The following is a 17,376-nucleotide window of genomic DNA, read 5'->3' on the forward strand; positions in this document are numbered from 1 at the left end:
TTAAAAAAATTGTTAACGCTAATAACGAGTAAAATATTCATTAAGTCCGACTACACTGGAGATATGACACACGACTCCTTCTATGTCATGTCTCCATCCTGTCTACCTTTAATAAAGAACCAAAATTTAATATCATTAATGCCCCTTTATGTACATGTTACTGCGCCAACTTTCGTTTCTTAAACTTTATTCATTCTGAGATATTAAATAATATCTTAGAGAAAAAAGAAATTAAACAAATCAGACGCCAGCACACACACACACACATACACGAAGTTTCCGCTTTTATTTGACATTTATGGGGGTTCTGGAGGTTTCGAAGTTCCGGAGTGAAAAGCGCATAGCTATAACACTCCTCTGTGAGATATATGATATGATATGATGTGATATGATATGATATGAGGTTTCGAAACGTGTAGATTTGTAAAAAAACGTCGGAGTTGGATTTTTGACAACTCCTACTCTGACACCACAGTCCTGGTTATGAGACTATTGATATGCTAATAATGAAATATCTCAAACAGAAAAACATTTCATTTAGATACTAATCATAATTAAGTAAAGTTTTATAATTTAATATAATTTTTGTTCATTCTAAACATTTAAAATTGCAGTGATTCAGATTAATTTTTTCCCGAAAATTAACTTATAAAACTCATCTAATATTTTAAATGGCGAATTAATCATCTTCCAAATTCAGATATTTTTGAATTAAATTCGGGAGAGGTAGTTCAAAAATCCCTAGAGGAAGTTTCCACATTTTCCTTAAATGTCTTCTGATGACGCATCGACAAAGATGGCGCAATTCTGACGGTTCCATATATCTATCTCTCAAGTTCCATATAATTCCTCGTTCACTCAAATCGTTGATGAACGAACTGCTTTCCGCAACACATACTACATTCCCTGGCGAGTAATTAAAAAGGTTAAACGTTAAATCTCTTCTTTGTAGCTGAGGAATAACTCGAAGTAACAGTTTAACAATCAGTATCGATCTCTGAAGTTGTAGATCATTTATAATGTATTCTATGGGAAGAGATTTTATATTGCGCGACCATAAAATTGAAATAGTATATCGAAGATAAAGGGAAGGATTCAAATAGTATTTCCAGTTATCATAGGGTAAATTGTCATCCGATTCGAGTATGGAACCGTGTTGAAGTATCACTTGAAGTAACGTCGGCTTACTTCTCAACACGGCCGAAACCCATGGTGAAAGCGGAGAAAAGGAAGAGATGGGTATATCCGGGAATCTGACGCCATTAATGGTCAATTTACAATTGTTTGCGTGACGAAGGAAATATATTATCTTGGCGTATTCATTAAGCTCTACGTTGCAGTGCGCTGTTGAAATTGGCCAATCGCCAGTTTGAGGTTCTCCATTTGTAAAACTAATTACCTGGTTGTAGATGATTGAAAAGTGAGATTCGAGTTGGTATATTCGATAAAGGACTTGGCACACCAAGTTACTATTTGATAACCACCAATAATAACACAACTTAGCGGCGCGATGTAACATACGGCGTTCTAATACTTCGCTGCAATGTCTTTCGTGTTCAAGTTCCTTCCAACGATCGTGTAAATTTAATATTGTTTTTACGTGAAGTTGACCGTCATCTTGCTCCAAATTCAAAACGGAGATGATTTCTAGGCGCATTAAATGATCACGACGAAATAAAATGTTGGAGACGAGTGATTTCTTATTACATTTACAATTGTGTTGACCCATTGCGCCAATTTTTTAATTAAATAATATCTTGTTAAAACAATTACTTCGTTGTTGTTATTACGTTAACAATGACTGGAAATTTGTAAAAACTCTTAAAACATTCTTAAAGAAAAATTAAATATTACGTATAAATAATAAAAGATGCCACATTAATGTTTATAAATTACTTTAGAAATACAAATTTATAAAATTCATGGAGTGAGGCGATAATCGAAGGCAGAATCATACGGGGCCAAGTTATTGTACAAATTTATTTGTAGTAAGTTTTTGTAGTAAGTTAAATGGTTTTTTATTTCAGTAGTGAGAATTTACATCAAAGTTTGTAATAATTAAAATACAAAACGGAGGATCTTCGTAAGAATATTTACTTCAATGAAGTTTGAAACGCATACATTGTAAGTCGTTATGCACTTCAATACACAAAACTTTTAAAAAATTATAAAAAATATCGAGAGGAATCTGTTAATCACTTTGTATTAAAATAGATAACACGTACTAATTTTTAAATAAAAGTATTTAAAACGTACGGGATTCGATAGTGATGCAGTTACTATCATAACATAGTGTGGTACTGTACGTTACGTATTTTATCGGCAAAAACACCGAATGTCCGAATCGTTTTGTTTTAAAAAATATTGGAATAATTTGTACTACAGTTTTTCCAATATTTATATCTAACGAAACATATTTTTGAAAAGCAGAACTTAACCAAGATGAATATTAGGACCTCCATTCTGATAATTTGCACTGGTTAGTAGCGTATTTTGGACTCTTTGCAAACTTGATGACGAGCTAATTCAATCCATTCTTTTTGCGGGAGGTACTGTGCTGCCGGAAAATAGTATTACGGAGATCTTTTTTGTTAAACTCTTTCTGTCCTGTTGGGCACTAAGAGGAGCTCTTTTAGCAAGCCAAATATTAGTTCGTCCAGGCCCACAGTGGGGCCGCCGGGAGGTGAGAGACGGGGTTCGACATATATGAACGGACTACTCCCGAAAAATTCCCGGGGATTTTTCCACCCAGTCCGGATTTGATCCCGGGTCTCCCAGAGCGGTAGGCTGCCACCTTGACCGCTCGGCCTCCGCCCATGTATTACGGAGATCTACAATCATTACAGACCAATTTATCTCTTCAAATTTAATTATTTTATCTGTGAATTCTTGTTATCAGTGGCAAAACGCTACTAAGCTTATTTACAGGGGTGCAATTCCACCAGCACAACTCTATGCCATACAGGTCTGGAGTCACCAAAGTCCATAAGCGTAAAAAACTGTTACCTGTTCAAAAGATTGTAGCTCTCCGCATTTGTCAGGCTTATAGGACCGCACTCACTAGTGCCTTTTCGGTAATGTCAGGGTTGACCCCTATTTGGCAGGAAAATTTCGTCACCTTACCCTGGCAAGTTTAGAGACTCGGATGTCGACAAAATAATTAGAGTAAGATTCCTCCCAGTTTGACCGACTGGGAAAAATTCAGCATCGACAAAAATACCCTTCTGACAGGATTACCACCCCTCCCATCAGCTTGCCAGACAGAATTTTGCTTGTTTGTCTTTTGTCCGTCCGTTCGTCTCTAGTTTGGTGTTCCTTTGTTTTTTGCGCTGTCTTATCTGTTTAGTATTAAGATTCGCGCTCACGTTCAGTTTCATTAGTATTAAGTAGTTATAGTCTTCCTACTAACAGCCACTTGGCCCTAACTTCTACACTTAACTATTCGTCAATTATTGGTGTTCGCTACACTCAGGTTTTCTTTTATACCCTTCAGGGACAATGGCCTTGCAGCCTAAAAACTGCACGCCATCATCAAAACGTAGAGGGTACCGTAGCCATACGTACACTACGCCGTTCAGAGAGATTCTACTTTTCTCTATCTATCTCCTCTCCCTCCTCCTTCCCATTAACCTCTTGCTGGCTAAACACCTCATGTACGGCCGAAGTCTTTCTTGTATGTATGTATCAGTGGCAAATTCATCATATCTCTTCTACTTTGCCAGTTACAGTGTACTTAGTAATTTTTCTTCTTCTGAGAATATGAAAAATCCTTTATAGATACATTCATTTGCCACGATTTTAAAATTTCACCCGAATTTAAAATTTTAGTTCGCTCCCATTCATTTTCTGTACATCAATTTAGACTTTAATTATATCAATTAAAAGTCTAAATTGGTACTATAATTAGATACTTCTATTTAAACTTGTACCGTAAAAGTGGAGTTTTCAGTAATTCCCATTTATACAGATATAATAATTTCCCCTAATATAAAGTATATATAGAGAGGGAATTACCGGAAACTTTATATAACATGTATGTTTTCGATTGGTGGTGTGGGTTACATTGTTTGCGTTATGGCATTTTTCTTTTTTGCGGTTATTCGCAGGAAATTACAGTATTTTATATTTAATTAATAACGTTTTTATGATAAATTAATTCTTGCACAATATGTATTTAGAATAATACTAAAAAACAAAACTGTCTACCTGGTGATTGAGATGGATATCAATTAACCTTTAGCTTATTTTGTTTGAAAAAGATAATTGTGTATAAACTGAAAATTAACGTACAGATTAAATTCTAAATTAATGAATATACATAAAGACTGGAACAAATTGAATTAAACCATTAACTATACTGTATTATACAACAAATAATTATTTATTGTGACAGTCACAATGCCGAACTGCAATTTTTAATTTATTTCTTTTAGTGGCTTGCCCCTGTACATAAAACTTTTCCTGTCAGCAATAGAGTCCTGCTAGTCATCTAACTCCATCCCGGGTTGAGAAATATGAGATTTTTCCTTATGTTCTTATTGAAAGTTTAATATTTTCATTAAGAATTGAAATTACAGTAAAATTAAATCAGTATTTAGTTAAAATGTTTATCTTAAAATAGCTTACATTATTATCAGAAAACATTATATATTGTCATATAAACATTTGATAATTTCTAAATTTAAAATCCATAATAGAGAGATTATTTTACTACAAATAAGTAGTAAAATATTCTTTTAATAGATGTTTTTTTCCATTATATAAACTGTGGGTAAGTAATGAACAGATTAATGTAAGCTTTGATGGATTGACTGATTACTGAGTATCCAATGTCCAATGGAGTAGTCTCCAATGATCTTTTCTCTTACGTAATTCCAAATGTAAGAGATTATAGAAGAAAATAGTGAACGAAAAAAAATTACTGAGAAAAGTGGCTAGAGTTATATCTGATACTAGAAGTCAGTCTGGTAGCCAGGAACAAATTATTGGGAGGCTACAGGGGCAAGATGAAAACATTACGACTGGTATTTTTGTTTCTTTCATCCAGCACTAGATCTATTAGATACAGTTTATCAATTTAAGTGTAAAAAAGTGTAAGTGCAACATAGCCTAAGTTTACATGTTGAAAGCAAAAGCATATATTATATATACTGCATTGACAACTAAGCTGAGGGAGCGTAGCCATTTCATAGCACCCCATAGCTATGGGTATGCTAGAAGTTGAATGAGGATAAGGAAGGAGTTGATCTGGAAAAATGAAGAGAACTCATAGGATGAAGTAATTAATGACAACATGACAAATAAGCATATGATAATATGAGAGGAAGAAAGTCTGTACAAATGATACATACCATAGTTAAAGAAAAGTTTAATCAAGCAATATAAGATTGAAGAAGAATGTCAAAATAATCCTCATGTCAAAAAATTGAGAAATTGCAAATCAAATTCTTAAATATTAAAATGAAATAAAAACAACATTTACATTAAAATATAAATAACAAGCATAATTTAAATTTATTCTAAACTAACATCTATAATATCAACTCCACTTTAGTATTGTTTATAAACTACATCTTGTCCAAAAAAAAATATGCAGCAAAATATGTTTGGATCTGGAACAGAACAGTATCATATCCTTATCTATGATGGTAACTGCTACAATTATTGATATACAGATAGCATTTTTAATCTAATATAATTCTAAACTTTTCTCTAGAAACAATTAAGTTATTGGTCACTCATTCTTTTGTTTAATTTTAAAAAAATAAATTGTATTGATTTTGGCAATATAGATTTTATTTTGCAATATATTTCTTCTTTTCTTCTAATTCTTTGTTAACTAAATCTTCTAAATCCTATAAAAATGAAAAATTAAATATGTAAAATTTTATAGTAAAATATGTACCTTTCTATATCTACTATAAAGAGAAGAGCACATATTATAGACATTAGAGCAATTAATTATTATACATAATATTAAAAAAATCAGTATCATTATGCTACAAATTACTAATCATTATTTGATAAACATTTTAATTTATTAAAATCAATCATAAATATAAATTAAAAGTTCCATAATTTTTTTACTTTCACTCTGATAAAATGAAAATAAACCAATTTAGTCTGGAACATGTCAAGTGCATGAATGTGCAGCAATCACATATCATAAAGTCTATGTATGCTAGTTAGATGATGTGTATTTTTTTCTTTATTCTGCAGAAAATATATATGCAGAAAACCTGGGTAGATGATATGTAAAAATATTGTAGTAATTTTAAACAAGTACAGATAATTAATAGCAAGTAAAACATCATAAAATAACTGTACATTTTTCCATAATCAATATAACTTTATATGTTCATTGTTTCAAACTTTGCATATGAAGTATTTAAAATTACAAGTTAATATAACATTATAACCTGTATATTTGACAGAGAATGGAAGTTATATTTTTTGAATTTATTTAATTATTTCATTAATAATTTCATCTTATTATTAATTTGGAAATATTAATGAATTTAATTTCAAAATTCTCAAAATGAAAAAGTCAAAAATACATTTATTTTACACTTTTATTTTGTTGTATTTTAAAAGAACTCTGATATTGGCCGACCACATCATAGTTTTAAAAGTTGTAAAAATACATAAATCATTCTTTAAATAACTAAGAGAAAATACATGATTTATGCAATGCTTAAAGTAATGAATTTAACTGTAAATATGAAGAAATTATTACCTTTCAAATTGATTAAATTAACATCTGTCTGAAGTTTGAGATTAAAATAATTATTTACAGAATAATAATGTTTGTAATTTAAAAGAAAAAAATTACCAATGTATAGACTATTTGTGAAAAATATATTTATGTAAATTTGAAATAAATAATGTGCTAAGTTTTCACTTAGTAGCAACCTTTTCAATGTAGCATTTTCTTCTATTTAATAGGTAAAAGTGAGAATCAATTTTATATTGTAGTTGTTAGCTTCTTGCCTCTAATGAATTAAATAATTATCTCAAACAAATAATTATCCCATCACAACTGTAAAGTAGATTACATAGAAGAATTTGTATGTAAGGTTACATGGGCATAAACTGCTAACTGCCCATACAGGTGACTGTATAGACAGTTAGCAGTTTATGCCCAGGTAAGCTTTAGTTATTAATTTAAAATATTTCAGGTTATCTTTTGTAATTTTTTATGTATTAAGTTAATATTAAATATGAATTTTTTTCAATTGTCATATCAGTATTTATGTAATAGTGGTTGAAGAGGATCTAGTGAAGACCAAAATGCATCCCACAAATAAAATTAGTCTTTTATTGATGTGATCTCAATTTTCTAATGCTCCAGTAAGTTTGATAAGCCTTCTATACCTCCACCAATTGGCAATTTGAAATAATTACTTAATTTTATATTGTTTTTAATAGATCCATAAAATATTTAGATCTGAGTATAGTTTTCAGATTCCAATGTAAACTGTTTTCGAACTGTAGCTACGTAATATAATAGTATTAAGGGCTCAATTCAAGCTCTGTATGAGACAGTTGGGACCTTAACAGAGCTGTACAGCATACTTATAGGAGCAAAAAGTTAAATTAACCATACCTCTACAAGTAACCCTTTGCAAAATACAGCCCCCAAAAACAGGTCATTCAAAATCGTGAGTAGTGTTGCTGCACTAAGGCTATTGCATTTAACTATTTAGCCCACGCAACTACAGCCCACTTTATGCCGGCTTCAAGTAGCCCACTTGACTGTTCATGAAATACTTGATATTATATAGCTTTACGGCGTGTGGGAGCTTGCTCCCACCTGGCTGCCAAGAAATGTGAGCGATAGCAAGCATTGAAGCACGAGTACACATAGATCATGGAGAATAGACAGTTTACTGATACGTGTTAAAAACTGACCTTTGGAGGCAAATATCTCGCGAATGGTCGCACGTACAACTATGGTTCCTTTCACTTTTTTGCTTGTATAGGGGTCTACAATTCTCGGGGGGTGTGAAACCTCTCATTCAGAGATTGAATCGTATTGTATTAAGTGATTACAATGTACAAATTAAAAATAATAGCAATTTAAAAATTACGTTTTATTTTAAAGAGAAAGATGTTACTGTTTTAATTAATCACACAATACCATATTTCGACGCCATGTTTAAAAGGGAAGTCATGACCGTTTACATCTTGGGTTGATGCCACTATTTCTGCTTACCTGTATTAAGAGAATGTACGTTATGTTTAAAGTAGTCTCTAACAATAGCAGTAAAAAACGTAAATATGATATCAATTATACGACCAGACAAGCGGATACATCGACAAAAGCATGCTTTATCGTCAGTACCGCTTCCTTTCCCAACATGGCATCGAAATGATGATAGCATGTACTGAAACTACATTTTACCTTCTCACCATCTCTAATTATAAAAATATAATTTTTTCTGTTTTGTTGTTATCAATATTCACATTGTAATTACGTAAAACTACTATACAGGTACTAAATTCTTTATGTAGAGATCGAGAATGTAAGTTACATAGATCATCCTTAACACTAAATACGGACCACAGAGATCAATTATTACCTCTAAAGGTTTATAAATTGAATGAACCACCTGTGCACCGGCAAGCATTGAAAGCAAACAAGCAATCCCAAATTTAAAATACGACGACCAATAACTCATTTTCCGTTTAAAACGAAGCACATGTTTTACTTACGGAAAGTGTTGCCAACTCACCCAGATAATATATTACCAGCAATCGAAACATACGAGATAAGCCGGGAAACACGGAAATTATAAAATTAATTTATTAAAATTACTTTTATAATTTCCGTGTTTATTTTATAAACAAATAAACAAACACATATATACTTATATGTATGTAGGCTTACTGTATAAATAATAATTAGAAATGGGAAATCCAGTTCCTCCGCTGGAACTGGAACTGTTAGAACTGTTCCGGACTACTAACTGTTAAATAAAAATTTATTGATGTAATTATTTGTCTCTAAACTTTGTTCCCTTAAAAAATTTTCTGTCGGACGCCCGTGCTCGTAAGCAATGTAAGAATCTTGCGTTTTAAATGTAACCAAAAAGGAGGCCCACCAGTGGCCAAGCGGTTCCGTTCCCCGAATACTGGGAGTTCGTGAGACGTGGGTTCGCTTCTGGCTGGGACGGGCTAGCCACGTGGAGTTTTTCGGGTTTTCTCCACGTCTGTAACATCTGAATATGGGCCAGTTACCCTTAAAAAGACCTCCCGGAAAGAACTGTCTCGACGGTGTGGAACTATTGCTTGTAGTTCCGAGTCTGGAACTACCCACCTCTACTGTATAGTAGTGTGTCACGTAATCCGCACAGTTTTCGTGCTGTCTCATGCTACATGAAAAGCATTAAAATTTAATGAAAGGGGCAGGATTCTTAAATCAGAAAATGAAACCAGAGATGTTTACTTGTGTAATCTGCCGTGTTATATTATTTTCCTCTTTGGCTTGTTTGTTTGTTTAGTTAAGTTACGGCAACACAATACTTGGGCGATGCCTTCCGGGGAGAGATTTTAAGGAAAACTGGCCCCTATTCAGACATTACAGACGTGGAGAAAACCCGGAAAACTCCACGTGGCTAGCTCGTCCTGGCCAGGAGCAAACCCACGTCCACGAACTCACAGTGTTGAGGGAACGGAACCACTCGGCCACTGGTGGGCCTCCTTTTTTGGTTACATTTAAAACGCATTGCTCAAGAGCATGTGCGTTTGACAGAAATTTTTTTAAGGGAGCAAAGTTTGGAGACAAATAATTACATCAATAAATTTTTATTTAATTATTTAAATTGTGAGGGTTTATAAGTAGAATACAGAATACAGTATTGAATCAATGGGTGCGTTTACTTCTGAGTTAGCAGTGCTAATTCTGATAACCGGATGTGACGTCATTAGCACGTGTATTCGTGCTTGCTTGTCCAATTCGAAAGTGAACACATACGCTAACAAGAAATATGGCGGTTTCCAGCCATATTTCTTGTTAGCGTATGTGTTCACTTTCGAATTGGACAAGCAAGCACGAATACACGTGCTAATGACGTCACATCCGGTTATCAGAATTAGCACTGCTAACTCAGAAGTAAACGCACCCAATATAAAAAGTCAGACAAAGCATCCCATGGTCGAGAGTGTACGGTTAGATATCTCGAATATTTTTACGATTAAAATTTGTGGGATTTTTTTAAAATCAATTCCAAGGGAAGGCAAATGCCTTGCTTGTCTCCCTCTGGTTTGCGTTGCTTATGGGAATCTTGCACCTTTTGTTGAGTGCTGATGCTTTCACGCAAAGCCAAACGAGTATTAATTAAGCTGATTTCATAACAAAACACTATATATATAACTTAGTTGTATTTTATTATAAAAATAAAATATATATATATATATATAATTTGTTTCTTAATTAAATCAAAAAGTTACGGAGTTAATATTTTTATATATTTCAAAAGAAAATTTCATAGTTGACAAGGTTTGTATTGTTATAATGAAAATGAATAATGACATAGTAATTCAACATAATAAGTTTTTATTTTATGAACAAATTATTTAATTGCAAAATCTTTAATTTCTGAATAAAGTATTGTCTGTAACGAAGTTTTTAAATCCTATTTCAGTTTTTATTTAGAATTCGCCGTAATTTTACTTTAGCTACGTAACACGTAATTACATGCGTGTTACGTATGCAAATCAAGTAAATAATTACTTGATTTGCATATTGATTAAGCTTAAAATTTAAGAAATGGCGACTCCGCAACAGATAAGTGTTTTGTGTTCTGCAGTTAGAAAAGTCGGAATCACTCGTCGTTGTATAACGTGAGTAATCTGCAGAAGTGCAGAAGCTGCCCAATTCTACAGCTGTAGAGCTTAGTAGCTGTAGAATTGTGACTGATATGAGAGGAATGACAACGGATATGCTGTAGATAGTGTAGGAATAATTTAATTATCGGTTGAATGAAAAAACGTAATTTAATTGTACTTTAATGTAAAAACGTAAAACACGGACAATTTTCCATAGAAAATCATTTGGCAGATTGCGCTTGTTTTGCGCTTTGCTTGCTGTATATGGTCCTATTATGAATCTAGCACATTTCTGGTTTTTCTCCACGTTTAAACTAATAGAGTTGTCGATAAATTTCATGAATATGAAATAAAAATAAATGATTTCTTACACAAAACGAAGGTCAAAAAGCGATGGTTCAAATTTCGTAACTGTAGAGTTTGATGGCAAGCTCTGATTTTCCTTGTTCCTTTCAATGCTGTATTGTTACTTTATAATTAATAGCTCATGCTTAATTTTATTTATAGAAAGTATTAAACAATAGCAAGAAAAAATATATATATAAAAAATTTTTATATTTTCAATGTTGCTGATTACTCTCATGAATATTATAATATAAATAGAAATAGATTTTCATGATGATACACTGAAAATGTATTCCAATATTTGTATCTAAATTATAATAGTTTTCACTTAATAATATACTATTCCAAGATATTTTTTTCATTACAGTTGAATATTAACTATCTCTATTATAAATTATTTTAACTTTGAAGAAAAATTATAATGGTGACATGAGATGAAATAAAATTGATAATATTTATACACGTTAAATAATAATGTTGGGATTAAGAATTAAATCAATAGTGGTTTGTGCTCCTCATCATTTAGGAGTACCAAGGCCTTAAAGATGAGATGAGATGGCAACCAGTCGCAAAGTTAAAGTTTGCTTTCAAAAAAATCCATAAAAATGTATAATTAAAATAAATAAAATAATAAATAACAAATCTTTAATTTAAATTATTTTATTTTATATTTAAATTGAGGTCTCTTTGTGTTCAGGACCTTATCTGAGCCATAAGAGACCAACTTTTTAATTAAAGTAAAATTATATTTTGATTTTGATATTTTTAGAATTAAGGCAAGTTATAACGACGGAGGCGTATTGTGGATTTGTAGTGCCTGGAGGCAATACATATAACTGTGCTTCTTTTAACGGCATACACTGTTAATTAAACAGAGAGATTTTTAAAAAAATAACTTCAATATTTAATATTAGTATGCATTTACCTTTCTGTTGATAAGTTCTTGTAATTATTTACTATACATTAAAGGTATTAATAACACCTTATTGCACCTGGAGCATGAATTTTTCTGTCCCATCCTTCTTAACGCTTTTGTGTTGCAATTACAGAAATTTGATCAGAATTATAGGCCTGTTCTAGCCTATAATTTCTGATCAAATATCTGTAATTCTGTAATCTTATAATTCTTTGAATCTACTTTCTTTAAAAAAGAAGAAATCACGTGTTATTGTACTTTAATGGATATTAATTTATGAAAGTTTCGACTTGACTGAATTGAGAGTGTGACCTTGTTTGTCAAACTCAATAAACCCATTGAATCTTTTTTTTAATATTCGGTTCATTTAGAAAGCCTTCACGCGTCACTAATGAAGTTTCTTTTTTTTTTCTTTAATAAATCTGATTGTGAATCAAACTTAAAAGTTAAAGACTTAATTATACTCCGGATTTTCGACAAATTAACGTAAACAAACCATTAATTTTGGTCATAAATTTTAAAATTTATTTAAAAAAAGAACAATTTTAACATTGTAATTAACAACAATACATTTAAAACAGCATATTTTAAAATTATAAAACATTTATTGCTATGGACGGAAGTTATATTCATTAACTTTAGTTATTGTACAACATAAATAAATAAAAAAATCAGAAACGTTCGAAATTTAAATTGTTAATTCAGTTATAAGTAGCATAAGTACAAAGTTTCCGAAAATCCTTACACTTTTAATAAGTTAAAACGCATCATAAGTTTTATAAATCGCGAATATTTCAATTTCTGACAAGTTAGAACTTGTCAGAAATATTATATTGTTATACTGTATTTGTAATTTACAGATAAAGGTAACTGTAATTTTAAATGGTGCACAGAGTTTCTCATTTAAACATGCTCCTATAAAAAAAACGTAAGGAATTTTTCAACTCCAAAGTAAAAATTACGTCACAATATATATGTATATATAAAATAATAATATAGGAAGCCAAAATCAAGTACATTCTTTCCTCATATTTAGGAAACATGCTAACAACTGGCATAACTCAGCTGTGCATAAACCATGTATTTTGCATGATCTCAATTACTCAATGATGTAATTTTTCTCTAAAAACTGAAATCTAATGAATCATTTGAGTAATAGAAGAGATAATGAGAAGTATAATGAAATGTATGCTATTGAACTTGTAGGCGCTGGAACATTTTATAGAGTCCGAGCATTGTTTGTGTTCGAATCCGAAATACTCGTGTCTCAACGAATTAAATATTTCTAATTCTTCGGTTCCACAATAACGTTTACTTAAATCTGATACGCATTCTTTAAATAATTTCATCATACTGAAAATATTTTAAAAAGTAATAATTAATTTATTAAATAATTTAAAATGTTTAATTAATTAACATTAAATTCTTTACTAACCAGCATTTTTCGTCCATGTAGCTAACATTATTACTGTTTTTGTCTGATCTAAATTTATCTTCAGCGTGTTTCTTGCACATTCTTGCTTCGTTTTTGACCCTTATTTCACAATTTTCATCTGAAATGTAGAAAAACCGACATTAAAATGCTTTCAAGATTTATTTGTGCGAGTACTGACAATCTGGCTCAGTTAAGTCTCTAATTGGAATTGAGTGCCCATCGGTGGCCGAGTGGATAAACCATTGAACTGGTCGTGGGTTCGTCTCTGGCCAACGGTGGATATTTTTTGAGTTTCTTCACGCGTGTAACATCTAGATAAGAGCCATTTTTCCATAGAAAGCTCTCCTGCAAGGCATCCCTCCTTGGCACATCGCCCTTGTGTTGCATTGCCTTAACTCATCAAACCAAACCAAACTAAACCGAATTGCCAAGCCCATGTGAATTGAAAAGTCTATAATTCAAGCTGGGAATAGTGTCAGCCGTCATAAGCGATAGTCAAAGAAAAAATCGAATTATCTGTAATAAATTATGCGAATTTCGATCGGATCCGAACCCGAATCCATCACGATCTGGATATCTAACCCTTTACAATGGGTTTAAAAACATAGTATAATTATTAAATTATAATAAATAGTTACAAACCTCTTTGATATTCGGATGATAATGGAGCGCTAGATATATAATTATCATCTTGATCATCTCCGGAACAAAGCCAAGCTCTTTCTCTACCTTTATCCAAAAGATATATTCCAAGAAGAGATTCGTCTTCAGGAGTACAACGAGATCTTACTACAAGGGTTGAACATTCACGAAATTGTCGATAATTCCTAAATAATTGTTTATTTATTTATTTAATTTTTATAATTTTTTAAAGTAATAAAAAGTATAAATCGATATTAAAAATAACCTGCAAGATTCTCGATTGATGCTTCTATTATCAGTAAGTGTAGACTCACAATGCTTTACTCCATCTTGCTGATAGCAATCTAATCTCCACCAAACTAGAGGGAAATTTTAATTATTTTCAAATTTAAATAAGAAAAACTAGCATAGAAAATTACTGTAAGCTTACTTACTAGCATAACCATCGCATATACTTCCAAGAAAACGCCATGTTTTATGAATTATAGAACTTTTACTCTGCCTTTCTGAAGGAGAAAGACAGAGAGACGTTTGTGTAACTAAACAATGCAATTTCCTGTACAGATTTCTAAACAAAATAAAATTTAAATTAGAAATAATTTTCATAAATGAATAATACATAATTTAAGAAAATATAAAACGTTTTTTAAAAATTCTTTCCGCCCTGTGGGCATTAGGATGGATTCAAACAAGCCCATTATACGCTCTGATAAGCCCACAATAGGGCAGTCCGGTGATATAGAATGAAGCCCGAATATGCGGACCACCCCAAAAATTCAGGGGTTTTTGAATAGTCCAGATTCGATTTCGAGTCTCCAGAGACCATCTTAACCTCTCGGCCATCCGGCTGTATAACTATAAAAGTTTATAAGTTAATGTTAAAAATCATATAATATATCTAGCCCGGAATTAATCTTTTTTGAATGTAGTTATGATAATAGTGAGCCTGAAATAATTAAAAAATCGAGCCGCTAAATAAAGTAGCAGGAAGAATATAAATTCTTAATATTTTCCTACTGTCATAAGGAGTTTTATAGTCGGTGTAATTACATTTATACCTCTATAAACCTACTTAAATCACGTCTCTAAAGGATAAAGTCAATGTTTAATAAGTAGAAGATGACCCGATTTTCTTCTACATCGATCATCATTTAAGACATTTATGTGATTTTTAAGGAATTTTTTTTTTTAATAAAATAGAACTATAGTCAATATTTTCTGGAGAGGTCAATGATCATAGTAACGTCCGAACGGGCTGGAAATCCACAGAAATTACTGCAGCAAACGTAATAAAACGTACCTACAATACTCTCTCGTATCTCTTTGATAGCCCCCACCACTTTCTAAAATTTTGGTGATGGCCGTTTCACATCTGTTTAATTGATCATCGTTGCATTGCTCTGCTTTAACTAGAAGTGTACCTGCAACAAGATGAAAGTATCATTAAATTTAATAGTTTTACGTTTAATTATAATTTATAGTAAATAAAATAAGTAAGGAGAAAGTATTGCATTATCAATGTCAAACGTAGCACGAAATGAACATATCACATTGTTTATGAACCTCTTAGAGGTGTGGCATATCAAAGTCATGTCTGTGACAAATGTTCTTTCGTTGCTGTTTCTTCTAAATATTTTTAAATTTACTTTTCCTATAACTTTCATTTATCAGTTAGAATTACAGAAACATTGCAATTGTATTTTGAACCGTTTTTTTTTTTCTAGAAAGAAAGAAAATAAAGTGATGAAATAGTTCCGGTACAAGATTACAATAGAAGGCCATTCATGACTGGAAGGGAGTTTTAATCAAGGGCAAAATTGGAATAACTTCATAAAAAAAAAGTCCTTGAATGAATTTTTGGAACAGAACAACGAAAGTAAAATTAGAATTATGAAAGCGTTAGGAAAGACTTTTTTAAGTTAATTACGTGTTTATATTATTAAAGATTAGTTTGCACTAACAGGCATTTTATTACAAAATGGTATTCCTTTAATTCTAATTAAAAATAGGGGGAGTTAAATATATACATGTATGTATATTTTAATTAACTTGCGCACGAAAACAAGTTTTCATTACTTCACCAATACTTTATCACAGGGAAAGTCTTTAATTGTAATTAAAACAGGGAAAGTTTCTACAAATTCCTATTTTTTTTTTTCAATCGATAAATTTTTTGAAACTTTTTTTTTAATAGAACCACGTGAAGTGCCCACTCTAAAATGGCCCTCGGATGAATCTTACCTTAACTAATTGCAAGCAATGAGCATCAATCAAATTCACTATTCAATGATTTAATATTTGCATTAATGTCAATGAAGATAATCATCGAGTAAACAACCTCCGTGCACAGTAAGTAACAGGGTGTCCTTGCAAATTACTTTCCCTTTTGTTTTTGCATTTGTATATACTTTATAAATTTTATTTTAAATGCAAAAAAAAAAAAAATTAATTTAGAACAGTTCAAATGATCGTAAAATTATATTTTTAATATGTATATATAAAAATCTTGCGTGATATTATTACATGAGGTCGACTTTAATTATGGTATCGTGTAATTGAATTTAAGTCATGGTATCAGTGGGATGTGCTACTTTAAATGATTCTTTTTAAAAATTAAATTTGGCACGAAAGCCCTGAAAATTTTCATAAATAACCTTAATATAACTCACGATCATCCGAGCGAAGAAGTGAATAAAATAAATATTTAACTTATTTAATTTAAATATATTTTATTATTCGAATCTTTTACTAAAAATTCTACACACAGCAAATTAGGAAAATCATATTAAAATTCATTAATAAACTGTAAATTACGGTAAAATCTTTATGGTTTTATATTAAAACGTTTAAATTATAACAATATAATTAATTAAATTAAACTTACTCAGAGTGGAGGAGACGAAGAGCAGGAGCACGAGGAGTTGCATGGTCATCGTTTGTTTGAGTTTGTGGTCCTCACTCCTCTTTTGACTGTAAGATGACGTAATAAATGCGCACGCGTACTAGCTATTAAGTGGAATGGAGTTTTGCATCATTAACAATTGTCGAGAGCAAGTAAAGTTTTGGAATCATTAACTAGACTGTACTTATCGATAAAAACGATCCGCATTAAACATAAAAAAGGGGGATACTCTCCTTATATTTTCTAAGAAAATAGAGAATATACTTAATTTTAATAGTCATCTACCAGTGGGGGATATCAAGACTT

At 31.3% G+C, this 17,376-nt stretch overlaps 1 protein-coding gene across 1 annotated transcript; it reads right to left on the bottom strand.

The window, feature by feature from the left end:
* Positions 1-12,589: 12,589 nt before the first annotated feature.
* LOC111637229 lies at positions 12,590-17,128 on the bottom strand. Its single transcript, XM_023382672.1, has 7 exons — positions 17,053-17,128; positions 15,469-15,589; positions 14,603-14,736; positions 14,434-14,527; positions 14,169-14,353; positions 13,527-13,644; positions 12,590-13,444 (listed from the first exon to the last, which is right to left on the bottom strand). The coding sequence occupies exons 1-7, from the start codon at positions 17,099-17,101 to the stop codon at positions 13,228-13,230; spliced, it is 918 nt and encodes a 305-aa protein (XP_023238440.1). The 5' UTR covers positions 17,102-17,128; the 3' UTR covers positions 12,590-13,227.
* Between the last annotated feature and the right edge of the window lie 248 nt (positions 17,129-17,376).

This window comes from Centruroides sculpturatus, unplaced genomic scaffold, assembly GCF_000671375.1.
Source record: "Centruroides sculpturatus isolate CEXI.00-Female unplaced genomic scaffold, Cexi_2.0 scaffold1058, whole genome shotgun sequence".
NCBI classification, from domain to species: Eukaryota; Metazoa; Arthropoda; class Arachnida; order Scorpiones; family Buthidae; genus Centruroides; species Centruroides sculpturatus.